We start from the raw sequence: 18,317 nt of genomic DNA on the forward strand, positions 1-18,317 counted from the left end.
CGTACTAAAAACAAGCTATACCAAATCAAGGAAACCATAGGAAAACAGAAAGCAAACAAAAGAATGACCAGAAGAGAGGAAGTTATAACAACTCTGAATAGGTCATACCTCTATAACACACTCCTGCCTACTCAAAAAAGAAGCTCCACTCTGCATACCCTGTCAGGAACCATACACAGTGAATTATATATTAACAAGATGTGAAGACTTGAAAACAAACCGACTGAATCTATATAATGAAAAAACTGTAAAAGACATCTCATGTAGACCCAACTGCCCTTCTCAAATATTTGAAGATAACAGGGTTACTCAACAAAATTTAAAAAAAACAAAAAAAACAATGCCTTATCTAACTATATAAACATAGACACTGAACACCAGATACAAACATAAAACTTATAACTATTAATGTATGTAAAAAAAAGACTCTGCCATTAAATGACCACATAGGTTGATATGCTGTAAAACCAATCAATTATAAATGCCAAAAATAAATCTTCAGAATAAATCACTTGTATGATAAAAATATTTTTCTGATTTATTTTAATTTAAAATTCACTACCTCTAAAAATAACACCCTTTACTTAGCAGTTCATTATGATACTGGAGGTATGGGAGGATAATATGTTCACACTATATTCCTCCAGTTCTTTTAAATTTAATCCAATTCATTTTTAGCCATTTCATTTGTTCTGTTTTCCAGATGGTTTGTTATGGGTTCCGCTCGTTCAGGCACAGGGATTCATATTGATCCATTAGGAACAAGTGCATGGAATGCTTTGGTTAAGGGGCATAAGCGGTAAGTTGGAGACCATTGGAATGTTCAAATATTTTCATCATCAATGCAACGACGGTCCTTTGTTTTTTAATTGGGTTAAATTCTAATAAGAATCGCAAATCTTTCTTAAACAAAGATACAGAAAAATGTCTACGTACTTGTCACAGAACAAAGATGTCATATTCAAAAAGTTACATGAATTGATCAAATATTTTTTTTTTTTTTTATCCAAGAAAAATTAAGATTTTTAGTGATTCATTATTTTGAATACAAACAAAATCTCTATAGTCAAATTAAGTTGTCTCCCTTGAATTGTAACACATTCTAAAACAGCAGCTCTCGCCTTGCTCATCATAAAATTTATTTTTAGTTAAAAGTTGATCAATTGTGATTTTTGGAATATGACATCTTCATCCCATGAATTTTTTTTTTTTTTTTTTTTTTTTTTTTTTTTTTTTTTTTTTTTTTTTTTTTGATTAGGTTGAATTCTAAATAAGAACCAAATTTGCTTTACTGTAGCAGCTAAAGTTTTAATCATTAATCAGCAATAAAGACTTCCGGGCTAGTGAAAATGCTAAACAAGCATTGAAACAAGTATGATGATGAGTATAGCGTTGCTTGTAATAAAAGTAACTCGTTTTCAACATGTAAAACAGTCGTGTTGGACTCTGAGACACTTGCTCTTCTCTGCATTTTTTATTTCTTAGTAAAATGTACTTTAAGTACATTGACTGCGAAAGAAGGGATCCCTGGATACCCAAGCGAGTCATTAAATATATTTTGCTAGTTACTAAGAAAAATGCACATATATTTACTGAATTTAATCACCAGAGTTTTATGGATTTTTACAAGTATCAATGGCTTAGAATAATTAATTTCAATAAAACTACATCCAAAAAAATACACCTCTGGAGTCATTAGAAACCTCACCAAGCTTGTTTGGATGCAATTCTAAAAACTTTGTATTCTAAAGATTGCACAGAAAATTTGATTGATATTAAAGTTGGAATGGTGTGAGCAACCTGGGAATCCATCTGGCAGACACCTTATGCAAATGGTCATGAATGATAGTTTCCACAGACCCTGTACTAATCTTGACATCTTGGGCTATTTGGCGAATAGTAATGCGCCAATCTTCCAAAATGGCAGCCTCAACTTGACGGACAGATGCCTCATCAATGGCAGAAGAGGGGGGGGGCAGGTCTGGAAGCCGTTTCCACAGACTTCCGGCTATGTTTGAACCAGATCACTGCTTGACATTCAACAGGCTCCATTTCACACCTGACTCAGTTCAAACACCTGTAAAACAGAAACCACAATTAGTTCAGAGCTGTAATTTGCCATATAACCCATAGAGATATAAATCATTGCACATGCAAAATTTCAGCTAGATCAGACAACTGGAAGTGGGTCAGGGGCATTACTTATTGCATACCCCTCATGTATATATTATATATATATATATATATAGAGAGAGAGAGAGAGAGAAAAAAGTGTTTTTCAATATTTTTCATGTCTTGTATACATATAAAACACATTTTTACAATATAAAAACAAACTATAAGGTTTCATCACAAAAAGTCTGAAAAATACACATGTAAGTTTGGCAATTCCAAGTTCATACATTATGTATTTGACTAAAAAGAATTGGGTCTGTGTGAACCCTATTGATCTTTATAACACAATCAGCTGGTCACTGGCATGTAACCGGCATCACATGTTAGACTAAATGTCTTAGAAACGGTTCCATGATGATGTGACGATGGGCCAGTCAATAGGGTCTGAATATCAAGAAGAAAATCATGAGATGTTGGATGTGGGTGTGTGGCTGCTTCATTCTCTCAAGATGACCTCTTCACCCTCGTGGCATTCGGATTGGAATCTTCCTTCATCGTTTTCAGGGCCGTTTCGTTGTTTAATGGAGACATTTATGGCAGACACGAGAAAACTCAACATGACACAATCGCAACATATGTGAAAAATACAATGAACTATTCTACAAAATGTATACAATATATATTACAAAAACAATTTGCACTTGATAATCTTCAAAATGAACCTAACTAATGATGAGGAGGGGGCTCCCCTCCTCTTATTTACAAAGGGACAGAAAATACATGCTCACCTCATGCTGTCCAGACGAAAAAAGAGGCCAATAGAGGAAAGGGAATTCTGGGGTTACATTTCTACATATCATTCCGCCTACGGCCAAATTACTATCTGGCTATGCAGGGAGAGGATGCATAAGCAACTACTAAACATGGCACTGAGATATAGTGGCACATCTTCTAGATATTTTTTAACCCCGAATTCACAAAAGGATTAAAGAAAATTTTTTAAAAGAATTTGTTTTTGCTTTTACCTTTGGCATTCATTTAAAATGTTTGTTTTTTAAATATTAAAAATCAGTAATGTTCTGTAGTCAGTTTGTAAGTATTTGATGTCTCCTCCCTCACCAACATGTGAATTAAGGAGGAAGTTTCTAGGGGATGTTGAGTTGAAAAGCAATCCCCAAATAAGCTGTATATATTTCTCGGTCATGGTAGATAGTTTTAACGATGTTAATGCTATATCCAACATACAGCATCTGGTATTTCCAAGTATTCACTCGTTTGATACTGACCAAACTCAACATTGCTTACCTTAACTGAGCTAACAATAACGGGTATGTTAACATGATTAGATTGCAGTAAACTCAAAATTTACAGAAAGATGAGTTTATTTTGTGATGTTGTCACCACATTGAAAGTGCGGATAATAGTTGTTGGATTAGATGATGTAGAAAAGTTGAGATAGCAAGTTCACCTCACAAGGAATGGCCAAAGCAAACCTAACTGTATACATGCGACTTGGAACTGCTTGGGAATTTAATATTTCCTTGACACTTCTCCTTTGGAGGAAGCTGGTTCAATCCGTCTAGGGTAAATGCCATTGGCATGCATGCAAGGAAAACATTGGAAGAAAATGATAAGAATGAACTTGAGAGAAAGAGGGGTGAAGACCTGGCCTGAAATAAGTTAGAAAGTCAATTTCTAAAAGTTGTTAAACACATACCAGTATGTAAAACTAGCATCAAATTCAACATGACTATGATTTACTGTGCCTATTTTAAAATTGTCATCAGCAATAATATGATGGATCTAAAGAGTTGGTTTTAGTTAAAATCTTTGCAAGTCATAATATTGGGAGATTAAAAATGTCTTTTAAATTGCTGATGCAAAACTCACATGATTGTTTGATTTCTTTTTTTTTTTTTTTTTTTTTTTGTTTTTTCCCCCTCAGATGGTGCTTGTTGCCAACACATACAGCCAAAGAATTGGTAAAAGTCCGTCAAACTGAAGGAGGCAAACAGCGAGATGAGGCTATCACTTGGTTCCGTTACGTCTATCCTCGGACTCAGTTACCTAATTGGCCAAAAGACTGTAAACCTGTAAGTGTCAGAACTGTTTGTTTTTTTTTTTTTTTTTTTTTTTAACAATAACAAAAGTCTATTTAGATTTTTTTTCCAAAAAAATTTTGGATGTGAGGAACTACTATTTGCGATATTGTCTAAAGGGGACTAGGCAGGGAATTGAGCAGCAAGATGTCTGTTTACATTAAATTTAAACTTTTGCATGTTAGTACAGTCAAGGAGACAAGAAATAGGAAGAGAATTTAAGTTTATCAGAAACTTAAATTCTCTTCCTATGAGAAACTATGAGAGTAGAAGTCCTTCTGACATTTAAGGAGTTCAACAGTGAAGGGGTTGAATTTTGCTGCTTGTCAAGTTAGTCTGGAGTATGTAACATATGCAAATGATTAAACTATTTTATTTCGAGGTAAAAATAAAAGGTTCAACTTGTATGTCCAAAAAAAAATGATTGATATTAGTAACTTCAGAGAAATAAAGATTTGTCAGACGTGATGTTGCTAGTCTCAATTTTATCTTTAAATACTATTATGGCACGTGTCAGAGTTTTCTAATCTATTCTCTGCTTCCTTTGTTCCAGCTCATTTGATCTAGTGGTCGCCATCAATTCATTGTTTTATACCTCATTGTAATACAGCTTCGAGTAACTTCTTTCAAACAACAGCAACTTTTTTTGGAACTCTCTTCCTGCTGACTGTTTTCTTCTTACTTATAAGCGTGGTCTTTTCAAGACTAAGGCCAATAGACATCTATCTTTGCAATAATCGTCTTTTGTTATTCTGCCTTCTTACATAAAGTGGCTTCATACTTTGTCTGGGGGCGATTTCCATTTAAAAAAGAACAAGTGAAGTATGCATGGTTCCCCGTGAGTGCACAGTGAACAAGGCATAAAAAAATCCATCATTTGCTCCCCCCCCCCATTTAGCTCCAAAAGTTCCCAAGGCCTTAACATATTTAAATTTCAATTCAGCACCATGCAAAACTGCTAAATGAAAAAGAATAAGCGAAGTAAGAACCTTATTTAAATATTAAAAAAAAAAACAAAAAAAAAAAACAATGTTAAAACTTCTTTTTAAAAAAACATTGCTCGGGTGTTTGTGTGTGTGTGGGGGGAGGGGGCTTTAAAAAAAAAAAAAACAGTTTTGGTAAGTAGTTAGGATCGTACCCGAAGCCTTGAAGCGAAGGTGGAAAAGAAAGTGTGCAAAAAACCTGACACGTTACCCGCTCGGCCAACAAAGAGCAACTGAAACACGTTTGAATTTATTTAATTATTAAAAACAGAATTGACACGTGCCCGCAATAAAAGTTAACTCTGCTACTTCTATTTGACCTCATTAATGAGGTCAAATAGAAGTAGCGGAGTTAACTCTTGCTGCTAGACAGCTTTTGGGTTTGTTTACCCAACTTTGGCTGGTTGTTTCCCCAAGATATTGGGGAGGGGAAAACCAGCTCCCCATTGTCCAGATTGAATAGCAATTGTCTGATATAAAGAGTTTGGCCCCATGTTGATCAAAGCTGATTGCTTCTGGATGTTCCCCGGTGCGATTGCCGGGAACAATTCTTAGCTTTGAATTAGTTTCGGTTTTATACAAAAAAGCTGAACGAACACAAGACAGGCTGAAATAGCAATAATTTTGTAAAAATCGACGTAAATAAACCTAGACGCAACGCACGTTCGCAAATCGTACATATTATGATCTAGAGGCTATATAAACAGTTCTAAGCGATAGTAACCCCCCCCCTCCCCGGGACCGTCAGCGAAAAAAGCCTTTTTGAGACACAAAAAAAATGTGCGCACACATTTGCCTCTTTTATATTTATATATATATATATATATATATATATATATATATATATATATATATATATATAAATGATTATAATACACACAAACATACATACATACATTTTCGCTTTTATATATATAGATTGGAAATAGATAAGAAATCTGCATGAATTAAAATATAATATTTATGCATATTTTACAACCGAGCAACACTTGTAAATGTTGAGAATAAAAATTGGTTAAGAAAACAAATGTTGCTTTATTTTTTGTCTATAATGGAGTATCCTCCCTCAAAGTTGGGAGATTCTATTTTTAAAAACTGCCAATAGGAAGTGGTGAATCAAATTAACGTTCTGTTATCAACCAATTAAAAACCAACATTGCTCCATAAAAAATCGCATCTTTTAGAATTCGAGCACATAATTTTTTTGTGCCAACACGAGAAGCATCTTTTGCACTTTGCTTGCTTGCAAAATTATAAAGTCCAGAACCTGTACAGCACCGCGATCCACTGAAAATTCTTCATCTCCAAGACTTGTAGGGAAAAGCTATCCATCGGAAACTCTTATTAAATTAAATATGGCTTACAATTCAAGAACAAATAGCCTAATAAGATATTCCCCTATAAAAAGTGAACATGAGTGATATCCTTAGATAGAATAGATACTACACTTTGATCCTGGCCTGAAGACCAGATTTTCTCCATAGCCTCACCTGAAGTTTCCCATGTTTTGTTTGCTTCTCTCTACCCATAGCTGGATTTCTTCATCCAATCTTGTATTTTTTTAGAGTCTTTTGATATACAAACATCTTAGCTGTTATTAGGTTGATGTTGTTTTTTGACATTAAACTTCAAAATATAACTCTTTTTATAATAAACTTTATTAATCAATTAAGAACCATTAGAATCAATATATTTTTGCCAATGAGAAACGAGTTTATTTTTTATCCCATTAACATAGAAATCTGGAGTTCTGGAAGCGATGAAGTCATTGAAGACCAATTCAGCATCATCTCGGCTTTTGAAGCATTTTTTGCACAAGAAAGTGTTGAGATGTTTGAAAAAGTGATGATTAGTGGGCGAGAGGTCCGGTGAATATAGTGGATGAGGCAGTCTCATAGCTCAATTTGTTCAGCTTCTGCAGGGTCAGTTGAGCAACATGCAGGCGAGCGTTGTCATGGAGAAGAATTGTTCCGTTCATATTGACAAATCTCGGGCTTTTGGTGCTTTTCATCAATTTGTTGGCAGTATTCCTCCACTGTAATCGTTTTTACCCGGATTCAAGAAGCTGTGATGAATGAGACTGGCCGCAGACCACTAGTCACCATAACCTTTTTTGGTGCAATTTCTGCTTTGGGAAGTGTTGTGAAGCTTCGCCAGCATCCAACTACTGGGCCAAATGTTGCCGGTTGTTGTAGAGAATCCACTTTTTATCACAAGTCACAATCCGTTTGAGAAATGGGTCGCTTTTGTTGTGCAGAATGAGCATAGAAGACACTTCAAAACAACGTTTTTTGTTATTATCGTTCAATTCACACAGTACCCATTTATCCAACTTTTTTGACTTCTCTATTCGCTTTAAATGGCGAACAACTGTTGAGTGGTTGACCTCAAGTTCAACAGCAACTTCTTGTTTGGTTTTGTGAGAATCGGCTTCAATTAAGACTTTCAAATGTTCATTATCAACCACTGTTGGCCATGACCGTCTTCATCTTCGAGGCACCATTGCGGAATTTCTTGAACCATTGTTGTGCCACACATTCGTCAGTGGTTCCTGGACCAAACACCTCATTGATATCACAAGCTGTCTCAGTAGCTTTCTTGCCTAGTTTGAACTGGAATAAGAAAATCATACAAATTTGAAGTTTGTCCGTGCTATCGAAAAGCCTGCAAAAAAAAAAAAAATGAAGAGATTGAGAATTGTAACGAATAATGATTTGAAAGAGCGAAAAATGCGCTTCAAAATGATATATAACATGGCTATACATATCAATGAATCGATTCAGAAATTATATATAAAAGTAACATGTGAGAAAACGATAGTTTTTGCACCAACCTAATATTTTAGAATTCAAAAAATAATTTCTCTCTCTCTCATGTATTTTTTGTTATCTAGCTGGAGATTCTACAGAAACCAGGCGAAACTGTATTCGTTCCTTCTGGTTGGTGGCATGTTGTACTAAATCTTGATAACACAGTTGCTATAACCCAGAACTTTTGCAGTCGTTCCAATTTCCATGTTGTCTGGCACAAAACTCTGAGAGGCAGACCAAAATTATCAAAAAAATGGTACAAAGTTCTGAAAGTAAGTTTTTAATTTTATTTTTATTGTTTCTTGGAAAAGAAACTATTTGATCGTTTAGAAAGTTCTGAATGATTTTGATATTTTTGTTAATTCACTTTTTTTTTTTTAACACTTCATAGAAGTGCTATAATGTAGATAAATTGGCATTTCACGCAGAAGTTAGTATCTTTATTATTTCAAGGTCCATGAAATTTTAACAAAGGTTGCATTTTTTTTTATACTGTTGTGATGCAGTAGAAATAAACATAAAAACAATTGTTATGCGATAATAATTTAAAACAAGTTTATTTAAAACAATATATGATAATAGTGCATTTAACACGATTGCTAGTATCCATCTTGAGATTGTCATCCCATGATACCATCCCTCGAGGAAGAGCAGATTAATTCTTCTCCAATCTCTCTTGACAAGGGAAGATAATTTCAAGAAAAAAAAAATAGTTATCGACATATCTTTAGATGAAATATAATTTCCATCTAACAAATGCAATTTTTCATTATTTTTTTATTTTAAGGATTAAAAAAAAATCATGCAAAATCCTGTAAAACAGATATTTGATGGAAGCAAATCAATGATTTGAAAATAATTTTCAAAATTCAAACCTGAAGATTTCAGCTGAGATGCAAGTTACTTTGAGATGAACAATGGTCTTTTGTTACATTCTTGTACTTAAATTGCATGTTGGATTTTTTGCAAAGTTTTGAATAATTTTTGTTCATTTAAATGCTCCATATTGCATTGGTGCTTTCAGTACGACTGATATGTTGTCACTTGTGATGTAGTGACATGACTGTTAGATTTCACACACATTTTTTTATTTGTCAGAAAAGTCGAAAATGGATGATCAAAACTTTGCTTTCTTGGCATGTTTTTCTTTAACAAGGCCATTAGTCGCGTGCTCTCATGTAATGAATGAATACGTGAATGTAGGATTGACATGAAATTATTAAAGATAAACTAAAATGACTGAAATAAATAAAAAGTAAATGACTTGAATGGCTTTGAGACTGACTGGTTGTAAAGTGGGTGATCATTTTACATTAAATTAATACAGAAAAGTGATCCCCCACTTTATATCACAAAGTTACAAATATAAGTACAGCATGTAAGAACAGATACTACACTTTGATCTTCATATATAATTTATTTCATTAAAATGAAAATTACAATCAAAATAATTCAATGTAAAATTAAAATAAATTAGAAGTAAAATCTTGGCCAAAAAGCCAAGAAAAGCTAAGAACAGCATCTATTAACAATAGACCTTTGATCTTAACCAAAAAGGCCAAGCACAAAAGTGTTACCGACAGACCAACCGACGGAGTGACTTATAGAGTCGCTTGCACACGACTAAAAATGGTTGAAAACATTGCATACTGACATAGCTGTTATATCTTGCACAAACTAATTTATCTTATCAGAAAAGTTAAAAACGGATGAGCAAAACTTTGCCTTCTTGGCATCTCATTTAAAAATGGTTAAAAATATTGCAGAAACATGTAAAACCATTTCTGAACTTTCTGGTGTGCTGTAAACGAATATGGTTTACGAAATTTAACTTCAAAACGTAATTTTAGAACTTTACAGTTAAGCAAAAGTCTTTTGGATGGTAAATCTTGAAACCAACCCCCAATCACACAATGCTGAACTTTGTAGAAATGTTGGAAGTTCTAAAAGTGAACGGTAAGTAAAAAAAAAAAAAAAAAAAAAAAAAAAAAAAAAGTCGTATGTTGAAATTTTTAAAAACATTTTAATGTTTTCTACTTTACACACTTTCATTGCATTTTATTCATGATATCGAAAATATCCATCTTTTGCAAAAGAAAACCATAAAAACAAATAGTTAATAAGTGTTCCTTCTCTCATAAACTAGAAAGAATTTGAAATGTTAAAAATTTTATATTATTTAACTTTGTTCATGAACAGAACCTTTTGAAACTTTCACTATTTCTACAAACTTTAGAGTTTGACAATAATCTTTTTGGTGATAAATCTTGTAGCCAACTCCCAACTCACTATGCTGTTTGTAGAAATATTGAAAGTTCCAAAGGGCTTCATTATAAACATTGGTGGAAAATATTGCCATGTAAATAGTTTTCAATGTTTTCTAGTTTATACACTTTCATTGTATGTATACGCAAGCAGTGTTACCTGACTTTCCCTTATTTTGGTGAGCAATCCTATGGCTTTGGCACAATATATATATATATATATACACACACACACACACATGTATGTATAATTTCTCAGTCATAAAGGTTCAGAGCGCACTTTGTCGCTCACATTTGTCTCCACTCTGAAATTGATGAACCCATCTAACTTCTGACACCAACTGCCTCGGTTTCATAAACATTCAACAGGCACCAGTGATTGTTGATCTGTTCAATTTTTTCTACATAGAGGAATTTAAGGTCATATCTCTGCTTCTGATGCATGTCTATGACAGGTTGCCTTAATCTCATACTGTAAATGTCTGCAACAAAGTGATGAAATTTTCAGTCATCATAACAATGCAATTTGCAATTCCCTCTTATCCATTCCAACGGAATAAAAAGATAGGAGGAATTATTTTTGGAACGTCCATCACATAAATATATATTTTTTAGTGAGACATCAACATTTACTGAAATAAATATTTCAGTAAATTATCTTTACTGTTTCCTGAGATGAGTTTGAGATTAAAGGATACTCAAACTTGAAATCAAAATCTGACCCCTAAAATCGTTAGGAGCATGGATACATTGTCTACATTAGAGATGGTTTTCCATGTGTTAGGGACATCTCCAGAGAAGATCCTAGTTTGCTGTGTATATGCTTCAAAGTAGCACTTGTTCATAGCACCGTATTCATATTTGCCTTTTATCGCAGCAGATTATCTCTGATAAAATTGGCTACATTCTGTCTACCCATCCCTGAATTAACATTCACGTCTGCAGAGACTTCAATGTTGAATGGTTAGTCCACTCAAATATGACGGATGATGAGGGGAGGTTCTCATGATTTCTTGATTGCCTATGACCTAAAACAAAATGTTCAGGAATCCACCTGTATGCCAGACTCTGACAAACAATATGCAGGTTTTCTAGATCTTTTTCTTACAACTTGCCCAGAAATGTGCTCATTCTCTGTTCTGTCTCTTCCGATCCCAATCAAGACAGAATTGTCTTGGTTAAGATAAAAACAAAATAAATCCTCAGATGTACATCTCCATCACACTGTATATTGATACTCTATGGTTGATTGAGATAACTTCTGAACATTTCTATCAGATATACCTCTGCACTTTGTACAAAAAGAATGTGTCCTCTATGGTATCAGACATGACTGATATTGTCGGTATAGATCGCTTCATACCTGCCAAGAAATTCCAGCAAAAACAAACAGCCAGCCCTGGTTCGCCCCAAAATGTATCACTGCCATTGCACACAATTCACAATTTCCACTGCTTCCAACATAACAGATGTTGTGAAACTAAAGCCACCTTTAATACTGCCAGCAATCATTGTAAAAAAGTAAAGAATGCAAAAGATTCTGGCGACTGAAAACGCGTTCTACCACATACAAATATCTGTGTGATGTTGCCAAGCTTATCAAAAACCTTGATTCTAGTAAAGTAATTGGTCCCAACAGCATTTCAGTCATATTGCTCAAAAAGCTTCAGCTGGAACTAGCTCTCATACTTACAAAATTGTCTAAACATTGCCTTAAGAAGAAATGCTTCCCAACACACTAGAAAACTTCATCAGTCTCTTATATCATGTGTAAGTTGCTGGAATCTGATAAACAGAAGTGATCAACCACCTCAGCAAAAATAACCTGCTCAGTGACTTGCGGTATGGTTTCCATTCTACGAGACCTGCAGTTAATGTACTAACTGTTATATCACACAGGATTATTGAATCTCTTGACAAGGTTTTCGTTTCTAGAGAAATAGTTCTTGACATATGACAGGCTTTCGATAAAGTATGGCATAAAGGTCTACTTCACAAGATCACCAATTACTAAATAGCTGGAAATGTTTTCTCAAATATTAAATCCTTTCTCTCTGATAGGCTTATAAGAGTAGTCACTGAAGGGCAGAAATCAGAAACTCATAATATTAACGCTAGCATCCCTCAAAGTTCCATCCTAGGCCCCACTCTTTCCCTAATCTACTTCAATGATCGTCCAAAGATCTTGGATCATTCGTAGACATTTATGCAGAACACACAATCTATGGCAAGGCTTCAAAGGCCAGCAATGACCAAAATCTTTCTGATTCTCTTCTGATCTTAAGAATGTCGTGCAATGGGAGAAAAAGGTGGCTGGTTAAGTTTAATGCATCGAAAACCAAGCTTCTCTCCTTTCATCATAATCGCTCTGACCCCCATCATGCCCCAATTGAAATGAATGGCTATCGTCTTTAGGAAGCTTCATGTTTTGACAAGCTTCTTGGCCTGACGTTCACCCCTGATCTGAACTGGAACTTGTTGCCAAGATTGCTGCAAAAATGGTTAGCTCATTCTACCACTCCAGTAAGTATCTCCCTGCTGATGCAAATCTCTATCTTTACAAGAGCCAGGTACGTCCTAAAATGGAGTATTGTTGCCACATCTGGTGGCTCAGCACGCCCTATCTTGCCTTGATAGATTTCAAGACCGGCTTTGAACACATTAGATGATGCCCTTTTCTCTTCCCTGCAGAAGTGACATTGCGAACCTGTTTCTGCTCTATTGTTATTTTCATGGCAAATGCTCGTCTGAACTCCAATCTATGGTCCCCCTCTCCCGGACTGAACCTGAATTTTACGAAAAACGCTACAACTACTATATACAATTTTCCCTACTCTCTGTGCCTAAATTTAAATGCAAATTCCATGAACAAAGCTTCTTTCCTGGCCTACTTCCTGGTTGAATACAACATGGTAGACTTCAAATCCAATATAAACAAATTTTTGTTGAGCTGTCCCCATAAATAATCAAATTCTACCCAATTTACACTATTAACGATTACCACACTACCACCTTACATTCATTGGCCTTTTCCTCGAGTGGCTTTCAAGCTTTGATGAATGGTGACCTTCAAGTAAAAAAAAAAAAAAAAAAACTTTTTAAATCTTTAATCCTCACTTGATTCACACTGAATGTTTCTCAGAAATCAAAGAATATCCTCGTACAGTTGTACTCCAATCCTGAATTCTATAATTACCATTTCTATTAATTTTTAATTTCTTTAATTTTCAAAACTTTGCCATTCCATTTGGATGTCAAGCACGAGTACAGTTTCATCGTAAAAGTGAAACATACAGATCCCAATAAGGTGGGTAACCAAAATATATGGTGCGGGAGGGCAATCTTTAAAATCCTGGGAGATAAACTGATAAAAGTCAGCAGCATTCACACGAGGCAGATTAAACCAGCTTCCTCCAAAGGAGGAAGTATTATGGGAACATCAAGTTCACACGTGATCTTCAGTCACCTGTATATCCCAGTTAAGAGAGAATACGACGTTAGTTCTCTTACATATAATACCTGCTATTCCCAAATAGCCACCCATCTGGTACTGACCAGGTTCAAGGTTGCTTAACTTCGGTGATCTAAGAAGCACTGGTGTGTCAACACGTTTATGCTGTATAGGTAGACTGAGTAACCCGCTCCTTCCCTTGATTGAAACTTTCTCACCAACAGATAAAGAATTTAAGACAGTTAAAATACTTGTATTAGGATGATTAATCAGAACTTTTTGGGGAATCGTATCAGAATTGGAAGAATTTGTGTCTATTTTCTGATGCCTAAAACGATTTCTTTAATCATATTTTTTTTTAACAAAATCTTCCATTGCTGGTAGTAATAATAAATATTGATTTTAAACTTCCAGTAAAACTAAGATCTAACAATCACCCCCCCCCACTCCCCCCACAAGTGCATTTTTTACGTTTGAGAAAATATATGCACATTTAACATGTTTTTTTACGATAATGGGAGAGGGGATAAAAATTTTATAGTTAAATATTTAGAAATTTATAAAAAATCAGAATCAAGAAAAATATTGGAATCGTTCCATCACTATAAAATACTTTCTAGAAGGTCACCAGAATTTATTTCTAATCTTTTTCTTTTTCTCTTTTTTGATTCTTTTTATACCGCATTTGTAATGCTGTCTCTGTCAAAATATTTTTTATATATTGTCTTTGGTGTACTGAAGTGATAATCATCCTATCGACTTGATAGAATCTCTCTTTTTCCGTTACATAAAGATAATTATAATAAAGATAATAAAAGATAATTTTTATAGCATTGTTTTTGTTAATTGTTGTCACACGTGAAAGCTTTTTCAATCCAAAATTTCACTTTTCTTTGCATCTTTTGAAAGTTTTTTTTTTATTCTTATTTAAAAATCATTGATGTACATAACTGTCACAGAACGAAGATGTCATATTCTAAATTACACGTAAATAGATTCTTTTTTTTTTTTTTTTTTTAACTAAGAAAATTAAAATTTACAATTTTAGCGATTTAAAGTTTTAATTATTTTAAATACAAAATCTCAAATTGAGTTGTTGCCCTTGGATGTTATCACATTTTAAAACATGGCTGTTTAGTCTCGCTTTGTCATAAAATTTGGTTTCCTTAGTTTGGAAAAAAAAAAGCACTTTATGAATTTACGTGATTTTTGGAATGAAACGTCTTCGTTTCATGACAGGTATTTTGTTTGTATTGTTATTTTAAATAAGGTCAAGTTCTAGATAAGCTTTTTTTCTTATTCGCAGGCCTTACGTCCAGAAGTGGCAGCTATAGCAGATACTGTCGATGCGCAGAAGCCATCAGGTTTCAACTCTGACAGTTCAAGCTCTGCCTCATCTAGTTCAAGTGACAGCAATGACAGTGATTCGAGCAGTTCAGGGTCACCACCTATTGTCAGGAAAAAGTAAGTCTTCCTCTGTCTGTTTCCATATTACAATGAATGTAATTATGTTTTCATCAAATATTTTTGTAATTTAAAAAAATAACGTACATAATAATTTCAATAAAGCTTAACCATTTCTCTAATTTTGTATTAAAGAAAAAAAATTTTGAAAAAAAAAATTAACTCTTAGTTTAAATTATGAAGGATGGTTAAAAAGTAATGCCTTCTATTTTTTATGGATCAAAGGCGATGGCAAATTGCATTGTTATGATGGCGGAACTTATGCATTCATGGCCTGAAAGTTTCATCTCTTTGTTACAGATATTAACGGTGTGAGACTCTAAGAAAACAACACCTGTCATGGACGTCCATCAGAAGCAGATGTATCCTTGAATTCCTCCAGGCAGAAAAAAATTGAACTAATCAACAATCAGTGACGCCTGTTGAACATTTACAAAGCTGATGCAGTTAATGTCAACCAAGTTAAGAGATGAGTTTGTCGATTTCAGAGTGGCAATAGGTGTGAGTGACAAAACGTGCTCCAGACTTTTATGACCGAGGCATCAAGAGGCTGGTAAAAGAACGAGAATGGTGGTAACTATGTAGAAAAATAAATTCTGCAGCACAAAAGCTTGTTTTAATGCTCTTCACTGTTTTAGTTTTTGATTTAATAAATCGAAGGCTTTACTTTTGGGACAACCCTTGTACGCAAATGTTGAATGCTTCAATCCTACCAGCTTTGTAAAGCAAAACATGCAAAAATGTAATTTTTTTGTACTGATGACATTTTTTTTTCTCTGTGCTTTTTTAGACGACGCACAAGTTGCAGAAGCCGTTCCACTTCTCGCTCCCCATCCAAAAAACTGCAGATCAACTCCCCAGCTTCCCACTCCACCACAAATACCATCCATCGGACACATCATTCCTCGGATTCAAATTCCAAACAATCCAGATGATAATACTCCAACTGCATTCCCAAATCATCCCTGTCGTCGACATGACAACAGCCGTAGCATCAAAAAAAAACAAAACAAAACAAGACATGCAAGCAAGGCACATGGAACAAAAAACGGGAAAAGTCATTAAAAAAAAAAAAAAATTTTTTTTAAACTTGCAGGAAAGGGGGGGGGGTAGTGAATAAAATAACAAGTGTGTCTTTAATGTGCAGTATTGGTCTCTTGTTTTTAGTGCAACATTTTTTTTTTTTTTTATTTTTACATATTTCATTTAAATTCTTATATTTAAGGGTGCTTTTTTCTTTCTTTTTTTAAACTTTATTTTCAAAACTTATTTGTATAATTCTTTTTTTAAAATATTCTATCCTTCAAATTCTTTTTCATCTAAAGTTTTTTTTGTTTTTTTAATCTTGAGAAAATTTATCCACAAAAGATCGCTACTGTTTTGTTTTCGAAAATTTAAAAATAGAAATTTAATTTCAGCTTTAAAAAAAAAAATAAATATATAAAATTCTCTTTGGTGTTTTTATACTTCCGTTGTTTTTTTTTTTTTTGTTGTTTTTTTTTCTAATATTAAAACTCTACAATCTTTCAAATGTCTTTAACACAAAATATGATCTCTGTAAATTTGAAACTTAGAAGAACCATTTCAAAGGTATCTAAACTTAAATAATAAAAAGTAAAAACTCGAAATTGTTTATATATTCATTGATGTTTCATCTTGATTCAAAGACTTTCTCAGGATGACTGATTTTAAGAAATACATGGTGCATCTATTATGGGAGGGTATGATGGGTTTTTTTTTGGGGGGGGGGGGGCAAACGAACAAAACTTAAACTTTAATCCAAACTACTTTTCATCACATTCTCGACAAAACTTTATACCTTCCAACTTTTTAACATAACTTTTCCCACTGACGTAATCTATGTAAACATGTTCTGAATGACTAAAACAGAAAAAAGAAAATTCATTGCATGTTTTAGACAAACTATGTATTGAAAATTTTAACTTCTGTTTTTCTTCACATAAATCATCTTCAGAAAATCTTTGAACAATAAACACAAAACATCGATGAACATATTTTGGTTTTCATAATTTCAAAGAAGTTTTTACTGAATGACAACAGTTGAGATGTCTGATGTGATAATTCTTTCTTTTTTTTTTTTACACTGACAATCCCCATGTTTGAATCTATTCCTTTCTTCAGAATCAAGTGCAAACCTCTTCTGAACCTGGATAAGCAAAGAACACGTGTTATTTCACTTAAGGAGACCTAGATTCCTTTACTCTAGGTTATTTTAAAAAATAGCTTCAGCCATTTTTACCAAACTTTGGCATTGTCAGTGATATGTAATTAATTCCACTTTAAGCTCTATCTAAAAAAAAAAAAAAAAAAAAAAAGTATTGACTTCTTCATATCTACAAAAGGTCTGCTGTCTTGCTTTGATTCAGCTCGGAATCAATGTCTGAAAAATCATTTTGAGAATTTGTATAAAAAGAAAATCAATCTTGTATACGTCCATATGTCTACAATATTGAAGTTTAAAATGATATCAATTAAAAACTATAATTACTAAATTATTTCTGGCTACAAATAATAATCACATTAAAATAATTCTAATGAATTCATAAAAACAATTCTATATTTTATTTGACCGTTTTTCCCCTTTTTTATTTAGTTTTAGGTGACAAGTTTATCATATCAAGGGAGATAACTTTTCAATATTTTCCGTATTTGTTTTACGTTTATTTTATATTTCTTTATCCGAATTTATTTAAAATCTTTTTTTTTTTTTTTTTTAACCCAACAATTTTCATTTACAAAAACAGGCTTGTTTTGAAAAAAAAAAAAATAATGAACAAATAAAAAGTATTAAGAAACCTGAAAAAAAAAAAAAAAAGTCAAGTGTTGGTGCTTTTACATTATAATTGGATATCCAAAAATGTATTTCAAGTAAAAACAATTTTATAATTCTCAAAATTGCAAATGATAAAAATCTACAGAACTATTATTTAAAGAAAAACAAAAAAAAAAACAGAAACATAAAACATTGCAATTATTGTATATTTACAATCGATTTTCTAAATTAAAATTACAGAAGTTAATTGAAAACAAAATGAATAAGTCAGTTTGTCATATAGAATTGACTGCAATTGAAACTTTTGTTTTAAGAAATTTGTTTTTATTTTATCAAA

General features: G+C 33.2%; 1 protein-coding gene across 2 annotated transcripts in view; it reads left to right on the forward strand.

Annotated features, from left to right (window-relative positions):
* The window catches only part of LOC145303555 (bifunctional arginine demethylase and lysyl-hydroxylase JMJD6-like), a 115,351-nt gene extending 98,714 nt beyond the window's left edge, over nucleotides 1-16,637 (forward strand). For both annotated transcript variants that reach the window (XM_080145061.1, XM_080145062.1), the window contains 5 exons: nucleotides 704-799; nucleotides 4,061-4,208; nucleotides 8,091-8,279; nucleotides 15,029-15,186; nucleotides 15,977-16,637. In XM_080145061.1, the coding sequence (XP_080001187.1) occupies nucleotides 704-799; nucleotides 4,061-4,208; nucleotides 8,091-8,279; nucleotides 15,029-15,186; nucleotides 15,977-16,121 (736 nt within the window). In that variant the 3' untranslated portion in view covers nucleotides 16,122-16,637. The remainder of the gene's footprint in view (nucleotides 1-703; nucleotides 800-4,060; nucleotides 4,209-8,090; nucleotides 8,280-15,028; nucleotides 15,187-15,976) is intronic.
* The last annotated feature ends 1,680 nt before the right edge of the window (nucleotides 16,638-18,317 follow it).

Source organism: Euprymna scolopes, chromosome 19 (assembly GCF_053919585.1).
Source record: "Euprymna scolopes isolate OS-2025 chromosome 19, ASM5391958v1, whole genome shotgun sequence".
Lineage (NCBI taxonomy): Eukaryota > Metazoa > Mollusca > Cephalopoda > Sepiida > Sepiolidae > Euprymna > Euprymna scolopes.